The sequence below is a fragment of the Mobula birostris genome, chromosome 7, assembly GCF_030028105.1.
Source record: "Mobula birostris isolate sMobBir1 chromosome 7, sMobBir1.hap1, whole genome shotgun sequence".
Lineage (NCBI taxonomy): Eukaryota > Metazoa > Chordata > Chondrichthyes > Myliobatiformes > Myliobatidae > Mobula > Mobula birostris.
In genome coordinates this window covers 42682098-42705954 of record NC_092376.1, presented here as the reverse complement: position 1 = coordinate 42705954, position 23857 = coordinate 42682098, and the positions used below count along the sequence as shown (strand labels likewise).

General features: G+C 37.8%; 1 protein-coding gene across 4 annotated transcripts in view; it reads left to right on the top strand.

Annotated features, from left to right (window-relative positions):
* Positions 1-23857, top strand: part of cdk8 (cyclin dependent kinase 8) — a 116262-nt gene that overhangs the window by 30734 nt on the left and 61671 nt on the right. For 2 of the 4 annotated variants that reach the window (XM_072262998.1, XM_072263000.1), the window contains exons 2-4: positions 778-853; positions 6222-6332; positions 13748-13888. In XM_072262998.1, the coding sequence (XP_072119099.1) occupies positions 778-853; positions 6222-6332; positions 13748-13888 (328 nt within the window). The remainder of the gene's footprint in view (positions 1-777; positions 854-6221; positions 6333-13747; positions 13889-23857) is intronic. The other 2 variants (XM_072263001.1, XM_072263002.1) reach the window with 2 other exon arrangements.

Sequence of the window (23857 nt, the reverse complement as noted above, 5' to 3'; positions counted from 1 at the left end):
ATGAACATGGAAGTGCTGACACTCTTGAGAGATGCAGCTTCTTCGTGTCCTTACTGTACTTTTCTATAGCATTCATTGTGGAGTTCTGTAGTGAAGGTTCAAATTTCTGCTAGTACGATTGGGGTGTAATTTAGTTGACCAATGCACTGTAAATGATATGACGACCTATCCAAAATATTCGACTACTTACACTTAAGCTTAGGTGCAGAAAGTATTAATTGTGTCCCAATACTGGAGTAGAAACTTGGAGCTCTGTGCTTTTACTTCCTTGACTTGTGGTTTCAATATCCAAAATAACTTTGAACTAATCTATCCTTTATAGTATTACAATGCATGATTATTCATTCTTGATGTGAAGACATCACTGAAAGAAATCTGGTGAGGTGTTGTGTCCCACACTTAGTTCTAAATACTACTGTTAAGAATAATAAATTAAAACAGCAAAGGTTAACCTGGCATACAAATTGAAAAAAATTGCCATTTTTCAACATACATTGTGCCCAGTAATCTCAGCTTTATTTCATAGCTAAGGATGAAACTCAGATGTTGAGTAGACAATAATTAAATGTGGTTCAAAATTTACATATGTGGTTATGTACTTTGCTTACATGGAAACTTTTCTGAAACTTTTCTAAAGCAAAAGTCAAATGCAGGAAAATTGTAGCTTTCTGATTGATAAAGCAGTTTTTAATAAGGACACAAGAATTCTTTACTGAGTTCTTGCCAACAAAAAACCCTTTTTTGCAATAATTGTTTTTTTATTTTTGTTTTGCATAGGAAAGATGACAAAGACTACGCTTTAAAACAAATAGAGGGTACTGGAATTTCTATGTCTGCTTGCAGAGAAATAGCAGTAAGTAAACACCATAGTTCTTATTTTTTAAAGGAAATGCTGTGGCAAAATGATATTTCATCTGGTTGCGGCTAAATATCCCTTGAAAACTTAATGAAATTACTATTAAATATCAGAATGAAAATAAAATTTTGACATGAATAAATATAGCTCAGTAACACTGCATTGCCAGAAATTGTTGGGGATGCAAACAAGTAATTGGTCCATGGACCACAGCAATAGCATATGAATATAGAATGCATACTGGACATAGAATTTCCTGATAATTAATGGGCATTTATGAAGGAAGTAGTTAAGCTCTTTGTTCTGTTTTGTGAGCGAGGGCATGAGAGTACAGTTGGAATTTGTTCTGATAAATCACTGCTGCCACAAAACTTGAAAGATGGAAAACAATCCTAGAAAACCTCAAGTTGAACTATTTATTATTCTGAATGAAAGTAAGTATGAGCATTAGCACACTCTGTTTCCTGTTCCATGATTATTAACCAGGTTAAAGTAATCTTGAGTTTCTGACAGTTAGTTCTGTTAACATATGCTTATTTAAGCTTGCTACAGTTTGTTCTTTAAATTGATTTTACTCGAATTCAACAGATGTCTGTTTGCACATTTAACTAAAGGAATTCCTTGAGATGGTTAGTTCTAAGTACCGAATTAGGTTAATGCAGCAGCACAAAGGTTTAGTTGAATTAGTTATGTTCTCGTTGCTGTTTTTGAGATCTTTCTGTATATAGTTCTTAGACATAATCTAACTGAACAGCAGTTGTTAGCTTCTCACAGCAATATCATTAGAGTTTATTCCCCACTCCAGGAACCATTTAGTCTAGGACGTTGATGGTGCTGCTTTAAATGAGATGTTAAACCGAGGATTCCCCTAGTTCAAAGTAACTTTATTATCAAAATGCATATATGTCGTCATATAGAACTCAGAGATACATTTTCTTGCGGGCATACTCAATAAGTCCAAAATGGAGTAATATCATATTGAATTAATGAAAGACTGCACCAACTTGTGCAATCAGCTAATGTGTCAAAGACAACAAACTGCAAATACAAAAGAAAAATAAATAAATAAGCAATACAATAAATATCAAGAATGAGATGAACAGTCCTTGAAAGTGAGTCCATTGGTTGTGGGAGAATTTCAATGATGAGGCAAATGAAGTTGAGTGAAGTTATCCCCCTCTTGGTTCAAGAGCCTGGTGGTTGGGGGGTACTAACTGTTACTGAACCTGTTGGCGTGAGTCCTGAGGCTTCTGTACCACCTTCCTGATGGCAGCAGTGAGAGAGAGCATGACCTGGGTGGTGGGGTTCCCGATGATGGATGCTGCTTTCCTGTGATAATGCTTTGTGTAGATGTGCTCAATGGTGGGGAGAGCTTTAACTGTGATAGACTGGGCTGTATCCACTACTCTTTGAAGGATTTTCTGTTCAAGGGCTTTTGTGTTTCCATACCAGGCTGTAATACGCCAGATAATATACTCTCCACCACACATCGATAGAAGTTTGTGAAAGTATTAGATGTCATGACGAATCTTCCTCAGGAGACCATTGTGGAAATCCTAGCACTATTTGAATATGATAAGTGTTGTTTTCCCCTCCCCCCCCCCCCCCCCCCCCAGTTTGCTGGCATTTATCTCAACTGCTATAAAATAGTTATTGAACGTTACCATATTGCTGTGTGTGTGCACTTTCTCATTTCAATTTGAAGGATTTTTTCTCAGATTTACTGGTACATTTCATTTCAGTTTAACATTTACTCTGGAGTGTGTTGAGACATCTTAGGTTGTGAAAGGTGCTTTTAAATTCACAACCTTTTATTCCCATTCAGAGTAATAAAATTTGTTCCACATATTTTGATTTGTTTTTGAGTAATATTGGGCCAGGTTGTTCCAAGTGTGATGTTTGTCACGTGTGATGTTTGTGATTAAGGTCAGGGACTCAAATTCTTGACTCAATTTGGATCCCTGTGGGTGCTTTGACAAATGTGCTGCTAATGATGTGCTACATTTCAAGTTTGCTTGGAAACTCTTGGTGGATATTTCTGACTGTGTTCTTTTTGGGGCAAGATTTTCTCCATACCCCGTTAAAGGTGACAAATGAGAAATGTTACCTGCATTTCTGTGTTAATTACAATGAGAGTTTGAAAACTAAGGACAAGTAAAAGAAAAAGTATATGTCTTCACCTGTTTGTAGCAAATATTGAAGCCTTGTTGACTGGCATTTTGGGCACTTTTCACCAACTCACACTTGTGGTCATACCCTCTTCCCCCACCCGGGCTGGATCTTATTCAGCTGGAGTCCTCTTGCTAATTACTTGTCCAGCAGTATCAAAAAATTCAGTGCACTTGGATCGCTGAATGGTGGGATCTCCCAACAACTTGGAAGACTGAAAAATTCTGTCTCCCATTTGAACAGTAAGGGATAGAATTTAACAGCAAGGGGACAGTTGGAAAGCGGACATTGGTCAATTGGGAAGTTGCTCTGACAATCCAGCTACCTTCTGACTGGAAATGGGGGCCAATGTTGTCATTTCCTGGAGTCAGCTTGTCAGGTGATCAAAGGTACAAATATCCAAACTTGCTGAAGTAGATACAAAAAAAAGTTACAGAAGTGCAGCACAAGAATACATTTCCTTGCAGTCTTTTTTCCTTGAGATATTGCTTATGTCATTTTACCCTGAAATTGATGTTGTATACATGTAAAATAGCATAATTGTGAAATATTGTTAATGTGGTTGCTGTTGAGCAACTTTTCAACTTTTAATTGCACTGCAGTTATTTTTATGATCCATTTTACAGCTTTGCAATTAAAAAAAAATCCCAGAAAGTCACAAGCTGTAGGCATCATAAATCTTGTTGTATTGTGGAATATAGTGTTAACCAATGACAAGATTGGTGGTACCTTATGGCTCTTGTTTCTCCTGTTATAGAACCAAATTTTCCTATTATTTCATGAGCACCCTAGTTTGCATTTTCTCATGGACAGAATCTTTTGTGTACCTGTTTCATCAAAACTTTTTAAGAACTTTGACTTGTTCTTCAGCCTGCTTCTCCTCCCCCTCCCCCCACGATAATCTTGCTGTTCTTGGAAAGTACATAATACAACTGTACCCTTTACAAATCTGGTATAGCATTTTACAGGTTTGGGATTTTGGTGCCAGACCAGCAGTTTCTTTGGACCAGTATCTGTTATGTCTATTAGCACTCTTACTTATAGCTTTAAAAATTATTTCCACTGAATCTGTTAATTTTAAGAAGAATGCAGGAACCAGAACACTGAATTGAAAAGGAGCATGGTATACATCATTCAGTGAGCCAGATGATGAAACATCAAGTTTTTGTGCTGGACAGCTGGATGTTGTACAGTGCAATTCTGTGTTTTAGCCGAATCCTGCACTGTTGCCTCCTGGTGGATCTGTCCTTTCAGTGGGACAAGGTGTAGCCAGTGATTGTGTTTGAAGAATCTGTCTTTAGTAAATTTACTCTCAGGCAATTATTAAATTGTATGTGGGTTTTATTACTTAAATTCCAAATTCAAATTGCACCTATTGTCCATTTTCCCTGCACTCCCCCTGTAGTTGTTGTACTTCACTCTGTATTTAATTATTGTTTTACCTTATACTGCCTTGATGTACTGTGTAATGAATTGATCTGTATGAACAGCATCGAAGTCGAGCTTTTCACTGTACTTCGGTACATGGGACAATGATAATCCGATGCACTTGTCAGTGGGGGCTTTGAACTTGTGTCTCTGGATTGTTAGCGTAGGCTTCTGTGTTGCTAGTTCTATAACTTCTATGCTACTACTGTACCACATAGAGTAATCTCCTGATAATTCATTATCCAAAATGTTTGGAAATTCTGATGTTTCATCAACTAGCTCATGAAATTCTGTTTCCAACACTCCCATTAAACTCACTGAGGCCCTGATTCTCATTCCCCATTTTAACTTTACAGGGGTACAGTTCCAGTGCCTCTTTTAAATTCACCGGGCCATAAGAAAATTAATTGCACTAATCGAAAGCTTTTTATTAAAGAAATGTTAAGGTATTAATGGGAGTAATAACCAGTAGTTCTGAAAATGTGGCAGACTCGTACCACTGAATTTTGGAAGGGGGCGGTTTATCAGAGTTTTACTGATTTACTGCACGTGAGTTCATGCAACTGAACAACACACTTGTAAGGATAGAATATTGGTATACCGAAAATAAAGTGTTGACTTACACATTTCACTTTGAAGTTGTCAGGCTGTAAAATGCAGTACCTTGCAGATCAATGCAGGAATATTGGCTAGTTAAAATAGTTATTGGTATCTTAAATAAAAGTTTGCTGATGACAGTAAGGTTCATGGGAAGGCAAGTTACTTACTGCAAATACAGTGCAATCTTGGCATAATGTTGGTTTAAGGAGACAACTCCCATACACAGTCAGTTTCAACGAATCTCAACACTGTTCATTCACCTCTGAACCTGTATGTTTTATTCCTAATATTGATCTCTTTACTTAAGTTTTTTAAGTTCCAGTCCGTGATTCATAGTATGGAAGGTGTACAGACCTGAAAACACTAAATGCAGTATGTGCTGAAATTAGGAGAAATTGTGTATTTATAGTATTAGTACCCAGTTTTAATGACAAAGGGGCAGCATCTACATATTATCACTGGAAGAATGACCATGGAGTTGTACTTCTCCATTAGGGCAGCATGGTAGTGTAGTGGTTAGCACAATGCCTTACAATACCCAGATTCAATTCCTGCTATTGCCTGTAAGGAGTTTATACATTCTCCCTGTGACAGCCTGGTTTTCCACCCACAGTCCAAAGACATATTGGTTGGTAGGTTAATTTGTCATTCGAAATTGTTCAGGGATTAAATTGGGGGATTGCTGGGCAGCATAGCTCACAGGGCCTACTCTGCGCTGTATCCCAATAAATAAATAGATAGATAGATAGATAAAGACCAGTTTTGTGGAATGTATAATTTCAAATTGCACCTAAAGTGTGGATGATATTATGTTTTCAAGACAATTGGTTATATGGTTAAAGGCTCTAAGTGACCAGACAGTTGGATTGCTTTGGAAAATTCACAGCTAAAGGTTCAGTGGATGTGTATTTTTTTTAAGATTATTTTGTATGCAGCTTGTAATATTTGTTGTTGTTTTAGAAAGATTTCATATTTTATAACAGCTTTTTCCTTTTCCGTTTTAATCATTTTAATGTGAAAGAAATATGCAAATAATCGCAAAGTTGGTGTATAGCATGATTATAAAACTACCTGACTTAAAAGTAGTAAAATTTCTAAAGGTTTGAACTTGATTTGAATTGAAAAGTCAATTATAATTCTAATGTAGCACGTCTTTTTTTTCTCACAGTTGCTGCGGGAGTTGAAACACCCAAATGTCATTGCACTTCAGAAGGTATTTTTGTCACATGCAGACAGGAAAGTGTGGCTTTTATTTGACTATGCTGAACATGACCTCTGGGTAAGGTCTACCTTTTTGGATGAAAATATGCTTTGTGTAATATATTATTTTATTGCTTATACTTACTGAACTTGAAGTATTTCTACTGTTGCATTTAGTTACAAAGGAAATGTGTAACAAATCTTTTAAAATAGATAGTTATATCAAATTAGGAATGATACAAGACCGTAAGACATATGAGCAGAATTAAGCCATTTGGCCTATCAAGTCTGCTCCACTGTTCAATCAGGCTGATCCTTTTTTCGCTTCCTCAGCCCCACTACCCTGGCCTTCTCCCTGTAACCTTCGATGCCGTAGCCAGTCAAGAACCTATCAATCTCCGCCTTAAATACACCCACCTGAAATGAAGGCTTCCACAGCTGCCTGTAATAACACATTCCACAACTTCACCACCCTCTGGCTAAAGAATGATATGCTGAAATGTGTATTATTTGGGTATCTGACATTGAATGAGTTACTTTCACAATTTTTCAGAATGGCATGAATGGTAATTAATAAAATGACAAAATTCGCTTGTTTTCATCAAACACGCCTGGTTGTTTGGCAAGAATCATTTACTGGTTTAATCTTGCCTTATTTTATTTGACCATTAAATTTATATTGGTGTTTTGAATACAAATTGTGAAAATAACTACTATCGATTTTTTTAAGGACAACGTTCTTAGAAAATGCTTTCCTGCTCTTTTCAATCAACATTGACTTGCATAAGAATTTGTGTAATAAATGCTAGTTTAGTAGTTTATTTACATATTTGCAGATGTTGAAAAGATTGTCATCAAAATATACCCTGCATTATTCAATACAGTACAATTTTATTCTTTCCAGTATCTGAACTTTCTGTAATGTTACAGTATAATAGATTCCATTTTTCAGGAAGAATGTCACATCTTTCAACAAAGAATAATGATAATTCCTGGCATGTGTTCAGTAGAAATAAACATTCTGGTGGGAGTCTTCAAGACTTCATAAAAGATCAATTTGACTTTTGAGATGACTCTAGATAAGAAATAGAAGCAGATGTAAGCCAGTTGTCTGCTCATACTGACCCTACCATTCAGTACTATACTCTAATATACTAAATTTATATCACTAATTTTCCTTTGATACCTAAAAATCTATTGATCTCTGCTTTAGATCTTCGGAATCTTTGTTTCGAACATATCTGAACTGAGATTCCAAAGAATTGCTGCCAAGGTGAGGAAATTTCAACCAATCTCTCCTGTAGGACCCATCTCTTATTTTGAGACTTTTTATTTAGTGATACAGAGTGGAGTAGGCTCTTCCAGTCTTTGAGCCATGCTGCCCAGCAACCCTTGACAAACCTGATTAATCCTAACCTGATCACGGGATAATTTACAATGACCAATTAGCCTACCCAGTATGTCTTTGTACTGTGGAAGGAAACCTTCACATTCTCTGGGGAAGAAGTAGAGTGGCACCAGGATTGAACTCTGAATGATGGAATGCCCTGAGCTGTAATAGTCTCATGCTCATTCCTTGAAAAATATCAACTCTATAGTTACCCTGTTAAACCTTATATGAATTTTATATATTTCAGTAAGATTTGTCTATTATTCCTCTCAACTTGAGAGTACAGACTTGTTCAACTTAATCTTTGCTACACTCCTTATCAAGTGCATTTTTCTCTTAAGTACACAATTTTCCAGATGCAGTCTCAGTAGAACTGTATATAATGGACCAAGATGTCTTCATTTTTGTGCTGAGATCCTCATGCAGCAAGGGCCACTATACTATCTGTCTTCCTAATTACTTGCTGATTCTGCATACTGTCTTTCATGTACAACACCAAGATTCTGAACAGCAAAACCCTTTTAATCTCTCAACTTTTAAACAAAGTCACTACCTTTCCACATTAGGATTTCATTTGTTATGTTTTTGTCTGAGTTTACCCACCTATTTTAACACAGAAAGCTGTTCATTAAGAATAAAACATCATTTGCTTCAAAATAAGTTTACATGTAATTCCTTGTAGGTGAACTAAGATAGTGAATGCAGAATGATGAAAGGCCATTTATTTCTTTTCAGCTTTTAACATTCTTTCTTTGGAAAATGATGGTGATTATGTAGGCACTTGTTAGTATGTATCAAATATAACATTTAAACCCGTAACTGCTTCTTGCTGAGATAGTTTCATTTCGCTAATTGTAAAATTGTGAAAGACTCTGTGTAGTATCTGGCAGTGTACGTTATTTATTTGAAAATTGCATGTTTTGTTTCATTATTTATTTTGCACTTGTCTCTGCATAACCTATGTGTTCCTGACAGTATGTAAAAGTAAATTTTCTGAATGTTCTTAATTATAATTAATCTATATAACATATTAATAGAGTAAAATATCTAGTTAACTATCATTATGAATGTCACTCACAAGCAGAAATTATTTTGCATTCAGCTGAAAGTTCAAGAATTTAATCATCTGCAATGATAAATTATATCAGGGTTATCAGACACCTTTCTATTTTAGTAATTGTAGTTGTACATTTATGCAAATTTGTGTAATTTTTTAAAAACACATTGAACACCTATTCAATTAAAATTTTTTACCACTTTCATACAGTAATCAAATTGCAGACTTATCCATCTTTGACAAAATACAAGTCAAAATAAGATATTGCTTATTATTGATTTTTCTTGTTTAGAAAATGAGCCTCATTTGGTTCCTTTGAGGGCATGTGTGTTCGCTATAGCAGGAATTCAGAAATCTTAAGGTTAATGACTTGATGCACTTGGCCATTTCAAAGAAGAGTTTAGCCAATTAATATTGCTTGTGTTTGGAATCACATTTGGGCTGGACCAGGTCGGGATTTTAGATTTCCTGCACAAACTAATGTCAAAACCATACGGGGTTTCATGTTAATCCAGTGGCTTCATGCACACCTTACTGACACACATTTAAAAACGTGCTGAATTATTTGTAATTGACAAGTTAATTTCCCTTTATGCTTTAGATTACTAATTCAATTTTTTTAAAAGGACTGATTTTGAATGTTGTTGGAATTTAATTGTATTAAAAACACTTGTGATAGAAAAGCTTTAGAAACAGTTTGCTGAATTTTCATGAAAGTTGCATAAGATGTATTCTACAAAATAAACACAGTAGCCTAATAAAGTGAAACTTTAACAATGAAGATGGAGTGAAACTACAGTTGGCAATGTAATTTTTGGTTTTCTGTGATAACTTTTTTTTGTTCTGATTTTTTTTCTTCCAACCAAGTCTTTATTGTGAGAGGCCCTTTGCCATTTAGGTGTATGGTGATTTCTGTATGATAGTTCATTGCAATTTTTGAGCGCAGGTCTAAAAGTCTTACTGCAAATCTTCCTGTTCAACTTGATTTAACAATCTTGGAAATGTGTATGCTCTGGACAAACTAGCGGTTCTTGGTTCACTTGTAGGCTTGCTTCAATAACTTCTCAACTGCTGTCATTAAATTCCCCAACTCCTTTCTTACGTTAAAAACATAAGAAATAGGAGCAGGAGTAGGCCATTTGACCTGTCGAGCCTGCTCCGCCATTCAAAAAGATCATGGCTGATCTGGCCATGGACTCATCTCCACCTACTCGCTTTTTCCCCATAACCCTTGATACCCCTACTATGCAAAAATCTATCCAACCTTGTCTTAAATATATTTAGTGAGGTAGCCTCACTGCTTCATTGGGCAGAGAATTCCACAGATTCACCACTCTCTGGGAAAAGCAGTTCCTTCTCTTCTCCGTCCTAAATCGACACCGCCGAATCTTGAGGATATGTCCCCTAGTTCTAGTTTCACTTATCAGTGGAAGCAACTTTCCTGCCTCTATCTTATCTATCCCTTTCATAATTTTATATGTTTCTATAAGATCTCCTCTCATTCTTCTGAATTCCAGTGCATACAGTCCCAGGCGACTCAATCTCTCCTCATAGTCTAATCCTCTCATCTCTGGAATCAACCTGGTGAACCTCCTCTACACTGCCTCCAAAGCCAGTATATCCTTCCTCAAATAAGAAGACCAGAACTGCACGCAGTACTCCAGGTACAGTCTCACCAGTACCCTGTACAGTTGTAGCAAGACCTCCCTGCTCTTAAATTCAATCCTTTTAGCAATGAAGGCCAACATTCCATTTGCCGCCTTGGTAGCCTGCTGCACCTGCAAACCAACCTTTTGTGATTTATGCACAAACACTCCCAAGTCCCTCTGCAGAGCAGTATGCTGCAATTTTTTACCATTTAAATAATAATCTGATCTTCTACTCTTCCTTCCAAAGCGTATGATCTCGCATTTCCCAACATTGTACTCCATCTGCCAGACTCTTGCTCGCTCACTTAACTTATCTATATCCCTCTGCAGACTGTCCGTATCTTCTGCACAATTTCTTTTTCCACTCAATTTAGTGTCATCAGCAAGCTTAGATACACTACACTCGGTTCCCTCTTTCAGATCATTAATGTATATCATGAACTGTTGTGCACCTAGCACCAATCCCTGTGGCACACCACTCACCACTGATTGCCAACCAGAGTAACACCCATGTATCCCAACTCTCTGCCTTCTATTAGTTAACTAATCCTCTATCCATGCTAATACATCACCCCCAACTCCATGCATCCTTATCTTGTGGATAAGTGTTTTAACACCACCTGGAAATCCTAGTAAATAGCGTCCATCTGCTTCCCTCCGTGCTTGTTATTATCCTCAAAGAACTCCAGTAAGTTTGTCAAACAGGATCTGCTTTTGCTGAATCCATGCTGCGTCTGCCTCTGGGATCCATTTCTTTCCAAATGCCTCGCTGTTTCTTCTCCAATAACAGCTTCAAGCATTTTCCCAACTACAAATGTTAAGCTAACTAGCCTATAGTTATCTGCCTTTTGCCTACACACTTCTCTGAACAGTGGCATGACATTCACTGTCTTCTAATCCACTGGGACCTGCCCAGAGTCCAGAGAATTTTGGTAAATTATCACCAAAGCCTCTACTATAACTTCTGCCATTTCTTTTAGTACCCTGGGATGCATTCCATCAGAACCAGGGGACTTGTATATCTTCAGGCCCACAAGTTTGCTCAGCAGTACTTCTTTGGTGATAGCTATTGTATCAAGGTCCTCACCTCTCATCGCATCCATAACATCTGTGTTTAGCATGTTAGATGCGTCCTCCACTGTGAAGACTGACACAAGATAGTCATTCAGAGCTTCACCCATTTCCTCATTATCCAATGTCAATTTCCCCTTCTCGTCCTCCAACTTTAGCTACCCTTTTCCACTTTATATAATTATAGAAACTTTTACTATTCATTTTTTAATTTTTGCTAATTTATTTTCATAATCTATCTTCCCTTTCTTTTTTGTTTACTTAGTGGTTCTTTGTTACTTTTTAAAGTTTTCCCAATCTTCTAATTTCCCACTACTTTTGGCGACTTCGTATGCATGAGCTTTTAACTTGATACCTTCCTTTATTTTCTTAGTTATCCAAGGCTGGCTCTCCCCACCCTTACTGTCTTTGCTTTTAACTGGAATATACTTTTGTTGAGCACTGTGAAAAATCTCTTTGTAAGTGTTCCACTGTTCCTCAACCGTCCCACTCTATAACCCGTGTTCCCAGTCTACACTAGCCAAATCCTCCCTCATCTCATTGTAGTTTTCATTGTTTAGGCATAATATACTGGTTTTAAATCAAACTATTGCACCCTCCATTTGTATGAGAAACTCAGTCATATTGTGATCACTCTTTCCAAGAGGATCCCTAACTTCAAGATCACTAATTTTACCTGTCTCATTGCGCAGGACCAGATCTAAGATGACACATTCCCGTGAAGGTTCAGTAACATGCTGTTCAAGAAAGCCCTCGCAGATTTATTCTATGAAGTCCTCCTCAAGACTGCCTCAACCAACTTGATTCACCCAATCTATGTGCAAGTTAAAGTACCCCACAATATCTGCTGTTCCATTCTTACATGCCTCAGATATTTCTTTGTTTATATTGCCTCTGCCACTGTAATGTTATTATTCGGTAGTTGATAGACAGCTCCTACCAGTGATTTTTTTTCCCTTTACTATTTCTAATCTCTACCCAAATGAATTCAGCATTCTGCTCCTTAGATCTTGTATTGTCTTTCACTATCACCCTGATCTTATCTTTAACTAAGAGGGCTACCCCACCTCCCTTACCTTCTTGCCTATCCTTCTGTATTACCTGATATCCTTGGATATTTAATTCCCAATCCTCTCCACCCTGCAACCAGATCTCTGTAATGACCACTAAATCATATCCTTTTTTTTACTGATTTGAGCCTCATGTTCACTGACCTTGTTTCGAATACTGCGGGAATTCAAATAAAGTGCCCTTACACTCATTGTGCTTTTAAAATCTTGTAATCTTTTTCTCTTTTGCACTTGGCTTTTCTTCACTCCACTCTTACTTTTGTCTTTTGCTTTTATTTTATCTTTATCCACACTTTCTCTTTTACTTTATCCTTGCGTCTCCAATATGTTGAACCCACTCTCCTACTATTTAGTTTAAAGCCACATCCATAGCCCTAGTTATGAGATTCACTAGGATCCAGGTCCCATCACGGTTCAGGTGGAGCCTGTCCCATTGGAACAGCTTCCAATGGAGCTGTTGAAAGCAGTATGTTTGGAGAATGTCTGGAACAGTCTTTCTCATGTCTCTGCTGCCTTTACTTTATGATCTTTCGCTATTTTTCACTATTTTTGTTTACATGACATTTTGTTCATATTCTCAAATGTATTCATTTGTGTGCTGTTGGATTCATTTGGCAGAAAGAGATTTGTATCATTAGGTGCTGCTGCTGCTTGTGCGCAACAATCTGTTTTCCAGATTAAGTTGTTATTTATATTAAAAAAAATCCTTGGGCATTGTGTTTCTGGATATCAGCAAATTTGAACAAATCTTTTGCACATCATTCCAGTGTCTACCATTGTTACATTATTGGACCTATTTCCTCATCTGAATGTTCTTTATTACATGACTTGCCTAAGCATTTACTCATTCAACCTTTGAATCACAATGTGATAATCAGTATTGATCCAAATATATTTTAAATGTAACCCCTAGGTTTCTGTATTTTCCCTAATACACTTTTAGGAGCAGAACAACTCAGACATTTTCTAATGGTGCATTCTTTCATCCGTACACACATTTTAGTCAAGGCATAAGCTTCCTTGATAGGACTTCAACCAAGGTTAATTCAGGTAGAAATAATTTTTGATGTATGCAGACTTGTTGGGAGAGGTAAGTAGGGGGATGCATGAAAAATATTTTCAATTGAGAGCTGAGAATGAGAAGGTAAAAGAGTTTAAATGTGCCACTTCACAGCCAAGAATTTACTCTCTGGAATGCAGATCACTAATAATCTGGACCCAGTCTCTGACTCTCCGTTTATTAATTTCTTCTTTCAGCACATAATCAAATTTCACAGAGCTTCTAAAGCAAACAAGAAACCAGTTCAATTACCTCGAGGGATGGTGAAGTCCCTATTATATCAGATTCTAGATGGCATTCACTACCTGCATGCTAACTGGGTGTTACACAGAGATCTGGTGAGTGATTTACTGAGGGTACTTGAAAGGAATAACTGCTTGAATAGTTAACTGAAAGATAAAAGCTACTTTCATTGCTAGCTGCTTTAGTTCCAGATTGGACATCTTAATTGCAATGATGCAATAAGGCTTTAGCTGGAGTAAATGCTGAATAACATGTTGGAATTGTTTTGTACCTTGCCCTATATTTCTTCATACTATGTATACGGCTGTTATTAAAAAAAGGAATTATTCTTCCTTTTTCATCTCCAATTTCTTCCATAACTCACTTTCTTTGCCTCAGTCATTGCACTTTTCATTGTGTTTTCTCCTATGAGAAAAGCAATATATCCCCAGTTGTACAAATAATTAATTATGTAAGACTCATTTCAAAAAGAAAGATGAAATAGGGAGAATAGTTTCTGTTAAGTTTAGATAAAATCTAATTTAACATTATGAGTTCAAAAGAACAAGTTTTTTAAAAAAGATTTTAGTCTTCTTGCCTCTACATGTTTATTAATAAATTTGCAGAGGTCTGCCATGTGGCTACATTGGCTAACACTTCAGTGCGCTACTGAGGAAGTGCTGAACAGCTGAAAGTGCCACCTTTTTAAATGAGAATTAAAGTGAGGCTTCAATTGCCATCAAGAGGTTGTTTAAAATAAATGGAACAATTTTTAAGAAAGTAGAAATTATGGCCTTATTCAAACCTCAATCTTAATATTACATCATGATTTTATTATCCTTTGCTGTCTGAAGCTACTGCACTGTTAGGCTGACTACACTTCAGAAGTATTTCGTTGGCTGTAGAGCTCTGAAGATTGTGAAAAGAATATAAATATAATTTCATTTTTTCCTTTAAAGAAAGCTGGCATTTCAGAATGATTTGATACTGCTGAATTTGCTTCTTTTGGGGTTTCGTTTGCCATATTAACAATTTGGTGCAGTCTACATTCTTTCTAGTGAACTGAATTATTTCATCAAATATAACATTTTATGTTGTGTATATGTATGACCATGAGTTAATTTACAATCAATACATAATTTAAAGAAAATTCCTGTGCCAAAATTTTGTGATGCTGCCTACTCTTTCAAAGTCAACCAGTGTAGAATGCATTGCAGTTACCAACATTACTTATTAGTTATTATAATGAAATTGATGTTTCATTCTAACCATAATATGAAAACCTATTTGTATGAGTGAAGGTAACAGATCTGACATATTAGTTATTCATTTTTATCTTTTTTTTAGCATAACAATGTCACAAAATAAGTTACCTGGATGTTGCCCAAATTTATCATTTGTACCATAAGTTGAAAAATACTAATATAAGGTTAGTGGGCAGTATTAAATTTGATGCCTTGAGTTCTAGATTTAAAATAGATTTTTATTGGTTTCTGAAAAAGGTGATTGTTTTACTTAAGTTCTAGACAGAATATTTTAATATAATAAGAATAACCATATCCATGGATTCTGCAGATATATTGAAACCTGAGAAATGATAAACATATAAAATGGCACTTATTTATAATTGGAGCAGGTGGAATTGGAAACCAAGATTAGAAAATAAATCTATTGGTTGGGCTGTATTGGTTCAACTTCACCTCTTTTCTCCTTTCTCGATCTCTCTGTCTCCATTTATGGAGACAGTTATAGTTGGAGACCAATATATTTTATAAACCTACTGACTCCCAGGTATATCTGACTATACCTCTTCTCGCCCTGTCTCCTGTAAAAAATGAAATCTCCTTTTCTGAGTACCTTTTGTCTCCACTGCATTTGGCATCATTTTCCAGAACATCAGGGGTGTAGTTGTCGTCCTCCAAAGAATGGGGTTTCCCTTCACCACCGTTAATTCTGCCTGTACCTGCATTTCCTCCATTTCTTGGACAGCCATACTCAACCCTGCTGCATTTACAAGGATTGAGTTCCTCTTGACCTAACCTGACATTCCGGAGCCTCCCCATCTTGCACGTCATTCTTCACAAATTCTGCCACCTTCAATGGGATCCTAACACTAAATACATCTTTACCCTCGCCCTCCCTACTCTCTGCTTTCCATAGGGATCATTCTCTCTGTAATTCCCTTATCCATTTCTAAATGGACAGTGAGCCCACCTACACTACCTCACTGTTTTCTTTTTCTTTCCTCTCTTTTTGCATGACTTATTTAATTTTTATATATGCAGTGGGTGTTGGTGCGTGGCCAAGTGGTTAAGGCGTTCGTCTAGTGATCTGAAGGTCACTAGTTCGAGCCTTGGCTGAGGTAGTGTGTTGTGTCCTTGAGCAAGGCACTTAACCACACATTGCTCTGCAATGACACCGATGCCAAGCTGTATGGGTCCTAATGCCCTTCCCTTGGACAACATCGGTGGTGTGGAGAGGGGAGACTTGCAGCATGGGCAACTGCTGGTCTTCCATACAACTTTGCCCAGGCCTGCGCCCTGGAAACCTTCCAAGGCGCAAATCCATGGTCTCACGAGACTAACGGATGCCTATAAGTATGCAGTGGATTCCGGTTAATTGGGGTATCAGTTAGTCAGGGTAGCTGCTTACTTGGGACCACTTACAGAACAGAAACTAATTGGGAAAATAGCTGGGATTCCCTTCATTCATTTGAGCCACTAAGCTACTTAATTGGGGCAAGAGATTGTTGTCAAACAGTAGCTAGCATCAGATGCATGCACGTGTGGCTGAGACCCAACACTGTGCTTAGAGTGAACAGTTTCAAATAGCATTAGTTGTGTGTTTGTGTTCAAAAGCACTGACTTTTGTCACTGATGGTTGGTGTGAAAGAAGCAGGAAGACACCTCAGAACTGCTTTGCTCACTGTGGTTTCAAGCATTCAGGCTTGGAGATACCAGAAATGGCAGGAAGTGAAAGTGAAACTATTTCACTACTTTAACAAGTTAGGATTTGAAGGTATTGACAATCATCTTGAATGTTACAATGAAAATGATGATTTGGAGGATGCAGTCATTGATAGCATTGTGTGAAGATAGTCCATTATTTACACTAGGTTTTGTTCATTACAGTCAGTGAAAGGAATGCGACATCGTACACTGGATGAATTCCTCTGCAGGAATTCAATAGGAACTAATACAGTTGTATAGTATTGTAGCGGTATTGATAGCATTTAATTTATTTCATTTAAGTATATAATTTGTCCCTCAGTTAAATGGTAGTTTAACATTTTTCTGCCTTTTTAACTATTTCCATGAAACTTTGTTTAATTGGGGCAGCTGCTTAAATGGGCCAAAATGTACTGGTCCCTATGTGTCCTATTTAATTGAACTTCACTGTAGTTTGAATTGTAACTTGGGTATTTTTTATTCCTATGTATTGCAATGTACTTCTATGGCAAAACAACAAATTTCATGACATATGCCAGGGATATTAAACCTGATTCTGATTGTGATTTCCCCATTAATCTTCTTCCTGGCACATATCCCTCCAAACAGAAGTGCCACACCTGCCCATTCAGTCTCTTCCCTCATCTCCATTTTGGACCACAAACAGTCCTTCCAGGTAAGACATCACTTTACCTGTGATTCTTTTAAGGCTGTATACTGTACTCAGTGCTCCTGATGCAGCCTCTTCTACATTGGTGAAGATTGGCGGGGTGGGGGGAGTCATTTTGTCAAGCACCTTTGCTCCATTCACAAAATGCACAATTTCCCGGTAACCATCGATTTCAATTCCAATCCCTATTCCCATTCCGACATGTTGGTCCATAGCCTCCTCTTCTGCCATAATGAGGCCACTTTCAGGCTGGAGGAGCAACACCTCATATTCCGTCTGGGTAGCCTCCAACCAGATGGCATGAACATTGATTCCTATAACTTCCAGTAATCTTTTGCCCTCTCCCTTCCCTCTTCTTGACTTCCCCACTCTGGATCCCCTCTCACTTCTTCTCTTCACTCATGGTCGACTCTCCTTTCCTATCAGGTTCCTTCTTCAGCCCTTCTCCTTTTCTACCTATCACCTCCCTACTTCTTAGTTCATTCCCCCCCGCCCCCCCACAATCTTCCACCTACCTGGTTTCACCTATCATCTTCTAGTTTGTTCTCCTTTTCCTTCCCCCATCTTATTCTGGCATCCACCCGTTTCCTTTCAGTCCTGATGAAGGGTCTCGGCCCGAAATGTTGACTGATTATTCATTTCTCTAGCTGCTGCTGACCTGCTGAGATTCTCTGGTATTTTGTGTGTTTTGTATAGTTGCACTGACCAGTCTTTTACCTTGCCAGCATTGTCAGTTGTTTTGCTGGGTTCTCTTAATGTTTCTTGAGTTTTTTATTTATATGTAAAACAGTCACTTGGAATATTGTGCTAATTTGTAGTCTTGTGTTATACTGTAAGGTATAAAGCATTACAAAGCTTTAATTCTTTGAGGAGTATTTTTCTTGGGTTGAAGTAGACTGAGATTGGGAAGAACCGAATGGGGTGAATTGCGAAAGAAATTCCTAAACCTGAAAAATTGTTTGAATTAATCAGTTTTCTGGAAAAATATCATAAATTACAAATGCATACATGACAGCCAACTGTCAAAATATGTTGATTAACCTTTTTGTTTACAATCTAAATTTAGAAGAATAAGGAATTTTTACTTATGGTGGAATGATTTATATTCTGTTCCATTCTTGTTCACTTGTGTATAAATTGAAATGCTGGTTATGAATTTGACCATGTAGACCTATTTTATTATCTTGCCTTTTATTTTTGGTTGAATTTTATAACTTTCCTCTAATTTAGGTGACACTTCAAGAAGGTATGACTGTGTTAATGGGGCCATATTACAGACCACCCTAGGGATCTAGAGGAACACATTTGTAAAGAGATCATAGACTCTTGCGAAAAATATAAAGTTGTTGGGTAATTTTAACTTTCCACATATTGACTGGGAACCTTATGTTGTAAAAGAATTAGATGGGATAGAGTTTGTCAAATGTGTTCAGGAAAGTTCCCTTCATCAGTATGCAGAGGTTCCAATGAGAGAGTGTGCGGTACTAGATCTGCTGTTAAATGAGACAGGGCAGGTGTTCGAAGTTTGTGTAGGGGAACACTTTGCATCCAGTGACCACAATGCCACTAGCTTCAAAGTAAATGTGCAAAAATATAGGTCTGGTCTGTGGGTTGAGGTTCCAAATTGGAGGAAGGCCAGTTTTGATGGAATTAGAAATAACCTGGCAGGCGTGGATTGGGATAGGCTTTTTTCTGGCAAAGGTGTATTTGGTAATTAGGAGGCTTTCAAAAGTGAAATTTTGAGAGTACAAAATTTATTTATGCCTGTCAGAATAAAAGGTAAGGACAACAGGTTTTCAAGAAATATTGAGGCTCTGATAAAGAAGGAAAGAGATGCATAGCAGGTAGAGGCAAGTAGGAACAAATGAGATCCTTATGGAACACAAGAAATGCAAGAAAACACTTAAAGAAATCAGGGCTAAAAGAAGACATGAAGTTGCACTAGCAGATAAGGTGAAGGAGAATCCTGAGAGATTCTACAGATATGTTAAGAGCAAAAGGATTGCACGGGACAAAATTGGTCCTCTGGAAGACAGAATGGTAATCCATGCGTGGAGCCAGACAGATGGGGGAGATCTGAAATTAATTCTATATCTGTATTGACTCAGGAGATGGGCACAGAGTGTTTAGAAGTGAGGCAAAACAGCATCAGCTTCATGGACACTGTACAGATTACAGAGAAGGAGGTGTTTGCTACCCCGAGGTAATTTAGGGTGGGATAAATCCCCAGGGCCTCTCAGGGTGTTTCCTTGGACCCTATGAGAGCAAGTGCAGAAGTTGCTGGGGCCCTAGCAGAGATATTTAAAACATCCTTAGTGAAAGGAGAGGCACCATAGGAATGAAGGATGGCCAATGTTGTTCTGCTGTTTAAAAAAGGCTCTAAACATAAACCTTGAAATTATAGGCCATTAAGTCTGATATCAGTTGTGGGAAAGTTATTGTAAGGTGTTCTAAGAGACTGGATATATAAGTATTTGGATAGACATGGACTGATTAACAATAGTCAGCATGGCTTCGTGTGCAGGAGGTCATGTCTAACCAATTTTAGAGTTTTTCAAAGTTACCAGGAAAGGGGATGAAGGTAATGTAATGGATGTTGTCTACATGGACTTCAGCAAGGCATTTGAGAAGTTCCCATGTAGGAGGCTGGTCAAGAAGATTCAGTTGTTGGCATTCAGGATGAGATAATGAATTGGATTGGACATTGGCTTCGTGGAAGAAGCCAGAGAGTGGTAGTAGATGATTGCCTCTCTGACTGGAGGCTTGTGACTAGTGGTGTACCACAGGGATTGGTGCTGGGTCCTTTGCTGTTTGTTATCTATATCAATGATCTGGATGATAATGTGGTAAACCGGATCAGCAGATTTGTGGATGACACCAAGATTGGGGGTGTAGTGGACAGTGAGGAAGGCTATCATGACTTGCAGAGGGGTCTGCATTAGCTGGAAAATTGGTCTGAAAAATGGCTGACGGAATTTAATGCAGACAAGTATGAGGTTTTGCATTTTTGTAGGACTAACTAGGGGAGGTGTTGTACAGTAAACAATAGGGCATTGAGTGTGGTACAGCAAAGTGATCTGGGAATACAGACCCATAATTTGTTGAAAGTAGCATCATAGGTAGATAGGGTTATAAAGAAAGCTTTTGGCACCTTAGTTTTCATGAATCAAAGTATTGAGTACTGGAGGTGGAATGCTATGTTGAAGTTGTATAAGATGTTGGTGAGGTCTAAACAAAGTTGAATGTACAGAAAAAATTCACAAGGATGTTGCTGAATTTTAAGGATAACCTGAATTATAAAGAAAGATTGAATAGATTAGGACTGTATTCTTTAGAATGTAGAAGATTGAGAGGAGATATGATGGAGGTATACAAAATTTAGAGGGGTATAGATGGGGTAAATGCAAGCAGGCTTTTCCCACTGATGTTGGGTAGAACTACAACCAGAGGTCATGGGTTAAGGGTGAAAGGTAGTTTAACACAGCGGTCCCCAACCACCGGGCCGCGAGGAAACGATATGAGTCAGCTGCACCTTTCCTCATTCCTTGTCACGCACTGTTGAACTTGAACATTGGGTTGCCAACTGTCTTGCCAGGACATCCCGTATATTGGGCTAAATTGGTTTCTCCCATTCTGGGACCACCCTTGTCCTGTATTTCCCCCGCTAAGGTAGAGCATTCCTATGAAACCTTTCGTGCCGAAATGGCGTAAAGCGAAGAAGCAATTACCATTCATTTATATGGGAAAAAATTTTGAGCGTTCCCAGACCCAAAAAATAACCTACCAAATCATACCAAATAACACAAAAAACCTAAAATAACACTAGCATATAGTAAAAGCACGAATAATATGATTAATATACAGCCTATATAAAGTAGAAATAATGTATGTACAGTATAGTCAGGAAGATTAAGCCAAAACTGATTTGAGGGAAAAAATCAGCACACATGCGCATGCGCGCAGAGGTGCCCATGCAAGGCTTCATGGTCATGGTAGTCTTTCTCAGGGTAAACCCAAGTGTTCCGTATTTGACTGCTACTTTTGTCCCTTATTTGGGAGTGAGCAAGTTGGCAACCCTAATTGTAAAAGACATGCTGAGGTGAGCTTAACCCTACTTGAACACCCCCGCCCCTCCCCCACCCCAGCTGGTCGGCTGGTCCGCAAGAATATTGTCAATATTAAACCGGTCTGCAGTGCAAAAAAGGTTGGGGACCCCTGGTTTAACAGGAATATGAGCGGAACTTCTTCATTCAGAGGGTCATGAGAGTGTGGAATGAGCTGCCAGCATAAGTGGTGCATGTGAGTTCGATTTCAATGGTTTAGAGTAGTTTGGATAGGTACATGGATAGTAGGGACACAGAGGGCTGTGGTCCCGGAGCAGGTCGATGTGAGTAGGCAGCTTAAATGATTTTGGCCTGCACTAGATAGGCCGAAGGGCTTGTTTCTGTGCTGTACCCTGACTCTAAGGGTGACATTTTATAAATGCTTGTAAAATGTGAAATTTCCTGAATTGATTTTGGCAGAGTTTAATGCATAACAGTGCCAACTGAGTGAATTTTAAATTGAAAAACAGTTTTTCAGTAGCATCTATTAAAGATGATGTCCTGCTGTTGTTGCTGCATGAATAAAAATGTGCATTTTAATAAACTATACCCACTTGAATGAATATCATAAAGGTTAAATCGACAAAATGACATAATTACTTGTATGTTTTCCTTATTATTACAACACATGTTCCAAACATTTCATTACAAATTCAAACTTTGAATGGGCACCATTCTGCTTTGTTTTTATAATATAGTCCTTAGCTGATAATTTCCTCAAGGTTCCACACACAGGTTTACTATTAGAACTTACTGATAATCACTACACATCAGTATTTATTTGTGCTTCCAAGTTTTCCTTATTATTGTTATTTGGCCAAAGCAACCTTTGAGAGTCATTGGTAGATGTATGCATGCAAATAATATACCTGAAAGAATTTGGGATTAGTGAAAATATTTTATTTGAATGCTTGCTGAATTAAAGCGGGCTTTCACAGTGAAGGAAACCTACTTGTTTAATTAACTGCGTGGAATTGAGTAAATGTTTACAATGAAAATTTTGAAGTATTTTACCATTATTGAGGAAAAATCCTAATTTAGGCTGTTAAAATTATTTGATTATTTAATGAAAATAAATTTAAAACTTGAATAGCAAAAGCTAGTGACCTGTTGTTAGCTGCTTATTTGTTTAAGTTAACTATGTTGTCTTTGAAAACGCTTGTTTCATATGGCGGTCTGAGGTAGTAGACTGCATTTGACATGAAGGATAGACTGAAATCCACAGTGACTGGTTTATTTCATAAACTGGAATGGTTATTTTTACTTGATCCTCCACTCTCCCAGCTATTTTTCTTATCAGTTTATCACACATCACAAAGTTAAAGAAAATTTATTGACAAAGTATATACAAGTCGACCTTCACTAATCCGGCACTATTGGGACCTGAGGAGTGCCGGATTAGTGAAAATGCCGAATTACAGAAGGATCACATTAAGCATAATCTGTGCTGGATTATCAAAGGAACCGGATTACAGGCAGTCAGATTAGTGAAGGTCGACCTGTGTATGTCACCATCTACAACCCTGAGATTCATTTTCTTGCAGGGATACTCAGTAAGTCTGAGAACTATAATACAATTTGAAAGACTGCACCCAACAAGGCAGACAAACAAATAATGTGCAAGATTCAACAAACTGTGCAAATGCAATAGAGAAAGTAATATTAAACAAATAAGCAATAAATATTGAGAACATGAGATGAAAAGTCCCTGAAAGTGAGTCCATGGGTTGTGGGAACAGTTTAGTGATGCGGCAAGTGAAGTTGAATGAATTTCTCCCCTTTGGTTCAAGAGCATGATGGTTGAGGGTTAATAACAGTTCCTGAACCTGGTAGCGTGAGTCCTGAGGCTCCTGTATCTTCTTCCTGATGGCAGCAGTGAGAAGAGAGCATCGTGTGGGTGATAGGGGTCCTTGATGATGGATGGGTGGTGGGGTTCCCTGATGATGGATACTGCTTTCCTGCAACAGAATTCCATGTAGATGTGCTAAGTAGTGGGGAGATTTTCCATTTAAGGGCATTGGTGTTTCCATACCAGGCTGTGATGCAGCCTGTCAATATATTCTCCACTACACATCTGTAGAGGTTTGCCGAAGTCTTAGATGTCATGCCGAATCTTTGCAGACTTCTGGGGAAGTAGAGGCACTGCCAGGCTTTCTTTGTAATTGCACTTATTTGCTGGTCCCAGAACAGATCCTCTGAAATGATAGCACTGAGGAATTTGAAGTTGCTGAACCTTCCATTTCTAATACCCTGATGAGGACTGGCTCATGGACCTTTGGTTTTCTTCTGCTCAAGTCAATAATCAGCTTCTTAGTCCTGCTGTCGTTGAGTGAGAGGGTGTTGTGGCACTACTCAGCCAGATTT